Genomic DNA, 10,934 nt, shown 5'->3' on the forward strand with positions numbered 1-10,934 from the left:
AAATGTAATTAATAAAAATTTAGTAATAATATAATTAAAACCCTAATTCTATCTCATATTATGCCGTCATTGAGCAAAGTTACGCATTATGACGAAATTGTGAAACTATTAATAATTATTCCCGAATTATTAATAATTTCGCAACTTTGTTGATATTGTATAGGCAACACGTGGTTCAGGAACATGTAAATTGCAGTTTTTCGTCTAATTTTTCAATATAAAGCTCCATTTCACTGTTGGGCAAAAAGGAACTGAACTAAGAAACAAGTACAGTTACAGGTAGGAGTAAAGTAACTGCAGATACAGTTCCTTTCCAGTACTTTGTATTTGACCGACCGAAGTTCCTTTTTTCAAGTACAGTACTTGTAACTAGTACAGAAACTGTACTTGGGAAAAGGAAGTTCAAATACTTTCCTAAACATTTCTTGGAACTATAGCTGTGAGTGTCTAAGATACAATATACAATTTCTGGTTTCGATCTTATAAAAGTCCATTAACATGTTTCAGAAGATGACGAAAATTGAAATGCTATCGATATTTAAAATCGTGAATCGACTTATTATAACATTTTCATAACAACAATTATTAATAATTTCTCAACTTTGTTAATATTCTATAGGAGACGCGTGGTTCAGTAACATGTAAATTGCAGTTTTCTTTATGAATCTATTTTTTATTGAAATATTAATGAGACGAAAAACGTAACATTTAGTTTTTTATCTTGACTCTTTACATACAAATCGTCCGAATGGTTAGAAAGTAAGTGTGTATAAGTATATCCAACCAACCCGTTCATATAAAAAAAATAATAAATCAGAAAATCCTATATTGTGAAAATGTCACAGTTTTTATCAGATGATAAATAGTCAAGAAAAAAAGCACAATAAAATGGCAATAAATATAAATATATAATTTTAAAAATACATACTACTATTTTTTGTTACTAATACACTGAAATATTCACTACTCCTATTTTGTATAACTTTACGATTAAATATACTCCAAACAATTTCTGCAGAAACATTTTAACTTATTAAAAAAAAAAAAAAAAAACGTTCTAATTAAAAAATGCTGTAGGTAGGATTCGGTATTCTAAATCAACAAATCATTAGTTCCAGATTCAGCTATCCAATAATAATAATAATATTATGTTGGTTACCCTCTTGCATTTGGAATAAACGCAGACTCATTTGACTTTATGCCCCAAAGCAGTAATCTAGAAGCATTAACCTAAGTGCTCTCTGATCTGATAAGACATAATAGCGCCCCGGAACACGTTACATTAATAACGACAGACGTCAAAAGTACCTTCGATCACTTTTGGTGGTCCCATTTTCCGAGTACAGGAGACAGAAAGTTCACTAGACTAATACTAACAATTTAAGCTGTTAATAATCAGCCGATACTAATGTACAGAAAAACCACCTCACCCCGATTATTAGCTTGAATATTTCATTCATTCGAAAATTATATTTAAAAGTAATAATATGTTTATCTGAATGTTGCATGTAGTAGTTTCCCCATAAGATAAAATTTATACAAAAATTACATTTATTTTAAGTTTAACTTACAAGTAATGTACTTTCAAAAAGGTACTTCGGTCGGTCAAACACTCGAAAGGTACTGTTTCTGCAGATACTTTCCTTCTACTTGTAACTGTAGCTGTTCAATAATAGGCCAAACTCTGCTTCATTTGTATACAAGAGGTACTCTACAGCTAAATGTATTATGATGAAATACAAAAAAAGTCACATTTATTACTTCACAAGCGCGTTTTAAAATCAGGCTTTCTCTTGCTTCAACTACTAGATCAGTGGAATGCAAAATTACTAACAGATATATGGTAAGACAAGTCATAAAATTAAATCATGATATCTAAAGTCGTTGATGTTCACATTTTGATTTATGAAAAGTTTACATTGAGCAACCTCGTGATAATTGGATAAATAAAAAATAAATATCCTTTTGTATCACTCAATTATTATTTGAAATCTTTTTCATAACTCTTAATAAAGGAATATTTAGTTATAAATAATATTTTTTTAGCTACTTCACGTTACCACTGACCTACAGCGCTCTTGGACCTCACCATACCTGGTTGTGGATCCCCAAGGAAATGTTAATGATGTTAATTAGTGGAAGTAACTAAGAGTTAGTGGAAGCAAGGGTGGGCGACAAGAATATTGCTCCCTAGGGATCATCCAGCGGGATAACCCGGAGACAACCTTTATCCTACTTTAATGTAAAATACGTCAGGGGACAATCTCCTTTATTCATGACACAAGCCACCTTTCCATCCCCTGTCAATATCTGTTCAACCAGGTTTAAAACCAAGGAGCCATCATATCTCGGTTTTATTGACTGAGTTTCGGATAAATTAAAAACATATATCATAGAAAAAGTAATTTAAAAAAAAAATCTTGTAAATTAATCAATTTAAAATAGCACAATAGCCTGCAAATATTTAAGGAAGGCTGCCAAATAGAAAACAGGGGTATGCTATTTGGAATAAATAATCATGCGGCGATGAATTTTGACGAATGAGGTATGGAATGAAAGAAAATTTAATATAGAAGTGACGAATCTCAATTTCGATTTTTAAATTCATACTGGAACTTTAATAAAAGTCATTTAAAAATGTGAGAGTTTCAGAACTATGGTAGAGTACCAAATATTCAATAACATCATTACAGGAGGGTATGAAAAAAAAAAAAAAAAAAAAAAAATCTATGGTAGAGGTAAGTCAGCGGATCAATGTGACTTAAATTGAGTTTTAAAAATTTTAACACAAATATCAATACCTGCGGAAATAGCATACTATTCAAGCACGGGCCAAACCTAAGATAAGCTTCCGCAGTGCCACTTTTGACATCGAATACAAACGTCATCTTTTCTTTAGAGCTTGGTCATTACTTACTGAACAAAATGTTATTAACTTTATTAATTAAATTACTACGGCATTTTCACCAATAAAAGTGGTGAAAATCAACGTTTACAAATTTCCTTGATAATTTTACCATACTACGCACAGAAAGCGTAAATAAAATATTTATTTTAACCCGGCCGACGATTTGATTAATGTGAATTAATTAAAACAAATCGGGCTCAAAATCCTAAAAATGATTGGGTTTAGTCTTTTCTTCATAGTTTATATGATAATATTTTGAGCTAAATACTTAACCGATTTATAGATTAAATATAGTTATGAACGATTTAACGAAACAATACAGCATTAAATCTATGTAGTCAGTCCGTCTCTGAATATATTCAATTTATCTCCTTGTCTTATATTATTCAGACACCCCGGGTATTAACAAAAAATTCATAGCCAGGCTAAAAATATCAGTTCATATAAGGTCTCAGCGGGTACACATCAGGAGTAATATAGGTTTACGAATATAAGGTTACGATATGTGTAAAACTAAACGTAATTTATTGTTACGTGAACTTTTACTTCAATATAGTGAATGTAAAGACTTTAACGAATCAGCATGATTTTGCTTATATTTTTAATCAAATAATTAAATTTATTTCAGTGCTTTACATATATACGTTATGATGTAATCATAAAAAATTATCATAATAAAATATTATAATTGTGTTACGTGTCGAATATACAAAAAATGAAATAATTATAAAAAGGTTGATTGCTAAGATAAGAATGTATTATAGTCTTGGATTCACACAGTCCAGAACTCAATTATTTCTGGATAAGTTTTATTTTAAACCAAACCTTATCCCACAACTGTCTGGTCCGTAATAAACTTGAAACAGCAACCAGTCGAAATTTTGCTTGAAACCGACCCTCAAGGACAAAAAAAAAATGTTCCCATTATTAGCAAATATACTTGAATTATTGAATATACTTTATAAAGCCTTGAAAATTATAAGATATTACTGAGAAATTCCTGTTGGCAGACACATTTTGTCAAAAACAATAAACCTCGTTTCACGTATTTCCTTCTCAAAGCTTACAATAAAAAAGTTCTTTGACTCTTTTAAGTTCTTTCTCTTACTTAAATATCATTGCATAAGTACAGTGATAAGAAAATATTTTATATTGCTTATATTATGACTATTTAATGGGAAGAAGAAAATATAATTAATGCGAGCGTTCTCATTGGGATAAAATATTATTTAAATTATTGATGTTAGAAAAATTTTAATTAAAGCTGTTAATTAATAAACTGTACTTGATAAATGCAAGGTTGGCCGAAACGTTGCTAAAATGGCCTGATTTATTCATAATGAGGTATTAATAGTTATCCGTTGATTAATATGTAGAGAAGATCTAATTTATTATCTAATCAATTTAATAAGAGATACAGTTCATAAATACAGACCAGTACAAATGTACAGGGGCTGTCGTCTTGCGAAAAAAAAAACATAATCTGCAATAAACAATTTTTGTCAATTATATAAGCAAAAAAACACTTGTCCGTATAATCCATTCGTCATCCCAACAAAATAAATTCAAATGATATTTAGCTTTCCTCGAACCATGTGTACATCCTTCTAACAAATGACATAATAAAAATAACACGAGGATGAATGAGAAAGAGCTCCGAAAGACGAGGGAGGGTGGGTGCGCGGACGGAATGACAATACCCTCTCATGACTATTCATGGGGCAATAACGGATATAGGACTTAGCGGCGAGGCTCAGATGAAAAATAAGGTAAGGTGCTTCGAGGACGCGGGGGGCATAGCCAAGCCAAGTCATTTGTGAACTCCCGCCGTCGGGCAAACAAAAACGCCGCCACTTTTTCTTCCTTAAACCGCCATCCCTCCCCTTCCAGCAAGAATTACGATTAAGAGGGGACGAATGGTCGTCCCTCCTCGGGTAATGGTGGGAGAGTGGGACATCGGGATTCGTCACAAGTAGCGGGAGTAAATGACTGATTATAAGCCCTACCTAACGGGGCCATCATACATCACCTGGAGGGAGGGGGTACTGGATCTAGATCTGACGGGGATTGCAGCTAGAACGCAGTCATTTGTCTTCCTTTCCTTTCGGGAAACCTAAAGGTATTCTTCACTCATATTCACCACATTATTGTTTCGCTATTTATTACGTTCTATTTCCTCGACAACTGAGAGATAAACCTTTTTATAAAAGAATAATACAACTAGCTACAATAAAGGCATTTTGTATTATATCTGTAACAATCAATTCACCCAATATACACACACTGAACAAATAACAATAATAATAAAGCATAATTTAAACAAAAATATTAATTAACTCTGTTAATCCCTGTCTTCTTAGAATTAATACATAGAGTTCTATAGCTTGTAAATCAAGTAGTCTATGATTATAAAGACTTTATTAGTTATTAAATTAAGACATGTATAATAAAGACGATAAAATAAATTAGACAATATAAATAAAAATGACTCATGCATTTCTTAGTAATACAGTAAAAGAATGAATATAAGGATTTGTGCCAAAAGGGTAAGAATTAACAATGCTTATTTTTACTATTGGTTAGGAGAAATTTATGTTGATTAAGATTATACTAGGAATGTGATAGATAAACTTGCATCTTCATGTTTTTTATTTCTCCCTTTCATCGTTTTCACACTCTATTATTTGGTTTTAGTATTAAGTTACTTATTAATTGAAATTTAATAATACAAAGAAGAAATAACTATGTACTTTTGAGCTCAGGTCTTCTATTGTATTACTCTAACGACTGGATTCCAGGTTAGCTTCGTTATGGTGAGTGGGGTTGCACGTAGATAGCGGCAGCTTCTATCTTTTAATAATTGGGTGCTATAAATATACATGATAATATTATATAGTTTTTATTGTTATAATTTTAAATGTTTCAAAAACAGAATTTCTACGAGTTGCATTTATAATTACCTAATGAAAAAAAAATCAAACAAATATATAACAACACCTCGACGTTGAAAAAATATTTAGAAAGGTAAACATGCCCTAAAACAAAATATTAAAACACTTGTAATACATAATAAATGTAAGAGAATGCCTCAGAATATATTCCTGATATCTCTAATAAAATTGTATTATAATAATTAATTGAACTAATCCCCTTCGTAAAGTCAATCTAACTTCAATCTTGTTATAAATCTAATTACTGACCAAACTTTAGAGTAGTAGTTATGGATTTAATGCTTGATACATATTTTAAAATTGTTGATTACATTCCATGGGGCGGTTTTAGGTAAACAAACAAAATTATGTAAAAAAACTTTGTTATTTGTTTCAATTATTTCTATAAATAATTATAGAAGCTTATTTTTTAAATATTTCTTTATTGTTAATAAATAATTAGGAAATATAACAGCTATATAAACCTTGATATACCATACAAAAAAAATCATTAATTCTAAAAACATTTTTAAAGGATTTTTAAGAGATGAATATAGAGAAATATTTTCAAAACGATTGTTGAGGCCATATGTGACTAGAAACATGTCCAATGTTTTTTTTTAATTTTATAAAAATCGTAGTTCCGACTTTTTACGTGGTACACATCAAGCGATCAATTATATATTTTTAAGCGACATATATTTAGATGTGCACTATTTTATTTTATTTTGTGTTTATTTAATGTTGATCTGTTCTTAGCGGACACCTGCATATAACGGACAAATATATCTTCCCAGTAGATGTCCGCTATTTACAAGTCTTTATAAGTTTTTTGAAGTTTCTCTGTATTGATACAAACATTTCCTTTGTTTAAAGATTTCGCATTTTTATCTTTTTTCAGGAGAGAAGCCGTACAAGTGCCACTGGGAGGGATGCGGGTGGAGCTTCGCACGATCAGACGAACTGACCCGCCATTACAGGAAGCACACGGGGGCAAAACCATTCAAGTGCAAGCATTGCGACCGCTGCTTCTCGAGGTCGGACCACCTCGCCCTCCACATGAAGCGGCACGCGTGAGCCAACCCGCTCAGTCGACCCCATACACTGCCACCCGAGCTCTCCTAGTCTTTCCCGTGAGACTCTTCGTTGCCAAAATTTACCACCTAGTCTCAAGAACAAACGATCATTTGTATAAAATAAAATTAAAAAATATATAAAATAAGTTGACAATTGTAACAACTGATAAAAATATATACTTACTAAACCAATTAAAGGAATTAAAAATTGTATAAAATTATTTTAGAGATTGGGCAAGTGGGAATTATCATGGAGCTGACGTAACAAAAGTATCATGTAAGTCCTATAAAAATATTACTTAAAGATAATTAATACTACAATATTATGCGAAAACAATATTTATGAAATTAAGTGAATACTTTAATAATTCACCTCACAAATCATCAAAATTCATAACATTTTAACTACGTTTCGACCTTGCATGCCATCTTAAAAATTACCCTATAAAACCCCTTCAAAATTAATCTGAATAAATAATTAAATATAATAACCAAACTTTCTAATTAATTATATCTATCATATTCTTTTTCAGATAATGTAAATTTATAATAAGTTCAATGTGAAAAATAAGATAGTAATATACATTAATTAGAAAGTTATAAAATTGTAAAATTAATAATAATAATACTAATTAATAATACAATACAGTCTTATGTTTCCGATTGACATTATTATTAATTGAGTTGGGCTAAAAATGTAAAAGGAATAGACTACCAAGTTCAATGAAATTAATGTAAATCATCAAAGTGATGAAGTATAATACCTTTTTTATTTTATTGGGACTTCAGTATTCTAGTATAAATTATTCTCCAATCTATAAAAAATCATTACAAAATTGAACTAAACGTTATTAAACTAAATTCTTTCAACGTGTAGATTATACCAAAGATCAAATTGAGGATTAGCATTCCAAAAAAAGCCAATTCCATTTTAACTTTTTTATCTATTTAAATAGGTTTTGATACATGGTTTTCATTGTGTAAAAGGATTTTATTTTCAAAAATTAAAATGAATGTTTTTGTAAAAAAATAAATCATTTTTTTGTTTATTATCTAAGACCACAACTTTTAATAAAAAAAATTGAAAATGGGCATAAGTGGTATCGTAAAATTTTCAATGAATTACTTTGATGAAAGTAAAACTACAGACAGGTTATTTTATTAAGTGAACCATATTTCAGTTTTAGAACACTTTAAGTCAAGATGTACTTTGTCACGTTGGCTCCCTGATTTAAAACCTTGCCCGATTTTTCTTAATTAAAATGTATCTTTTTCGGTCTATTTGTTTTATTTTTTAATTATTATTATTTTCTTAAATTAATTTATTTGCATTATGTGAATATATGACCCGAGCAAAGTGGTGGAAGGGCAATATTTTTGTATTTAAAACATTTAAATAAATAAAAAAAAGAACACAAACAAATGTAACAAAAATTGAGGTATTTGATTTGACTAGTTCTAACTTCGTTATAGGATTAATTTGTAAAGAGGTAGTAAATGATATATATAAATAAGTATTATGTAAGGACGGTGGCGGGCTGGTCGAGCGGTGGCTCGCCCACTCATAGATTGTGATACCGAAATCACTCTTAGTTTTATCATTATTTCTTTTTTCCCCTCCTTTATTCCCACCTTTTTTCCCCCACCTCCCTCACACCCGGTTACCTGAGTCCTTACCCCGAACCCTTAGAAAATTGTTTAGCTTGTTAATAATTGTTTGAGAATTGATAAACCTCATGAACGAGGGATTAGCCGCTTCAAAACGGCCTCTTCTTCATACTATTGATTCATTAAAAAAATGTTTAAGAAAAAATTTTTGGATCGTTAGAATGTTGATTTCAGTTGCGGTTATATGCGACTGATAGAGCTTTTTATTGTTAGTTTATTGCTAATTGCTAATATATGAGAATATATATTAAGTTTAACCTTATATTTTATGTATAATGCATTCCTGTTCTATTCTGTAAACACATTACTAGTGAACTTCTTATTTGTTTTTCTTTGTTCGTTTTTTTTTTCTTTTCTCTGTTTTTTATTAAAGAGTGTGAACAGATTTTATTATGATATAAAATATACATAATATATATAAATATATATATTACTGATTAATATTTTAGTACTTGTAAACATTTTGTACATAACTTGTATTTGGGAATGCATGGATAACATTTTTGTGTATGTAAGATAAGATATTTTAAATGAAAAAAATAGAAAAATTGTATATTTCCATTCGAGTATTAAGATGTCCGGAGAGAGAAGGTGTGTAAAATAAGCAGAACTTAAATTAAATAGTATGTTATATGTGATGCTTTGAGTGTTATGGAAAGCTGAATATAGAAGAAAGGTTTTTTATGGGAAAAAATAATAAAACATCATTATAGGTTATAAAATCCGTTTACATGTAAGCGTTTTACACTAAAACTTAATTACTAATGTTAAATGAAAGGAAAAATTATAAATGTTTTTTGAAAAAAAAGCACAACATATTGTGAATGATCTTCCAACGAATAAGATAATACATTTAAAAATATTAAGTAAAAAAAAAAGAAAAAAAAAGTTTGGTATGTTAATACATTTTTAAATATACCCATTTACCCCAACCCCAATTACCCTTCCAATTAAAACCCCTTGGTAGCAGGAAAATGGAGATGATGTTTTCTTGTTCTTAATGTACTACTGCATTGCTTATATTTTTTACATTTTTTCTCTCTTTGTAAAAAAAAAATAAAAAAAAAATACTTGATTATAAATATATATATATATTTTAAATCTTGATGTAAATTTGTATTTTATTTGTTTTGTTCTTGTTGTTCCGGTCAGGCTACCCGGCCGGATGTCTGTTGTTACCAAACTCTGTATGTCTTCAACAATATATATGTACTCTGTACGTGTTACCGTTTCGCCTGCTGCAATGATTCCTTAATGTAACTGAGGAAGTTATCTTAAAAAAAAAAAAATAAATATATATGTATATGTAAAATAAAAAATGGGCCGCAAGCTAACAGCGGTGCCAGATCAAAAGTGTATGAATGAATGGACAACATAATCAAAGGCAGTACAAAGTAGTTCAGTGCAGGAGGTGAAGTGGTCCGAATGTTTTTTGTACTATGTTGTTACCTCGTAAGAAATGAGCTCAGACCCTTCTATGGTCCTTGCGTATACAGGCAACCATTGTATACGGTTTTTATTAAAAGAAAAAAAAAAGTAAAAAATAATGAATACTCCTTCCCCCTGTTAAATCCAATATGTATTTAAAAGAATAAATTTGTATTTTAAAATTTAAATCAAGATTTCTTTCTATTCACACACCACAATCCTTTATTCTTAGACACATTCAAATTACGAACATGATAGAAAATCGCAAAAGTACGAGAAAACAAGAAGAAAATGGCGTAAAATAAAAAAAAAAAGATCAGAATTGTACTAAGGACATTCCAATTTACTGATTTCAAGTTAACCGTATATAAATAATACATTATTTCACAATCAGGGGCAATGGATACTAGTATAATAAGTCTTGGTTCATATTCTATACTTAAGAAAAAAATATAACTAAAAATAATAATAATTGAATAAAAGCAAAACAGTTTAAACACAAGATAAAGTGATCCCATCCAAAAAATGCATTCACACAATACAAACACTGGCTATGGGAACCTATACCAAACTTTCCAAGCCTAATATGAAAGGCAAAGCAGGACTACATGAAATCCCAATGGTACTCTCCCCGTCACCTAAATAGTATTAAAAGCCAGTTGAAATTGAACGCGCTCAGGACTTCAGTGGAGAACAATGGTAAGATAGATGTGTAGAATATTCACAAAATGTACGGGGACCACAGTCGTGAAAACTATAAAATGTCATGAGCAGTTGAAACTCATGACATTTCATAGTTTTTTCCATTGCATAACTTATTTTTAACTTGCATAAACATGAAAAAAAAAATTATATCCTCGCATATAAAATTTTCCTCTGATATACTAGCAGAATATAATATAATAGTAGTAAACATTTATAGTT

At 29.9% G+C, this 10,934-nt stretch overlaps 1 protein-coding gene across 1 annotated transcript in view; it reads left to right on the forward strand.

The window, feature by feature from the left end:
- Nucleotides 1-9,875, forward strand: part of LOC106689880 (Krueppel-like factor 6) — a gene marked incomplete at its 5' end in the record, with an annotated part of 173,218 nt that extends 163,343 nt beyond the window's left edge. The window contains 1 exon segment of the mRNA XM_014435081.3: nucleotides 6,740-9,875. Within this exon segment, the coding sequence (XP_014290567.3) occupies nucleotides 6,740-6,915 (176 nt within the window).
- Nucleotides 9,876-10,934: the final 1,059 nt, after the last annotated feature.

Source organism: Halyomorpha halys, unplaced genomic scaffold (assembly GCF_000696795.3).
Source record: "Halyomorpha halys isolate HHAL.00 unplaced genomic scaffold, Hhal_1.1 Scaffold47.1, whole genome shotgun sequence".
NCBI classification, from domain to species: domain Eukaryota; kingdom Metazoa; phylum Arthropoda; class Insecta; order Hemiptera; family Pentatomidae; genus Halyomorpha; species Halyomorpha halys.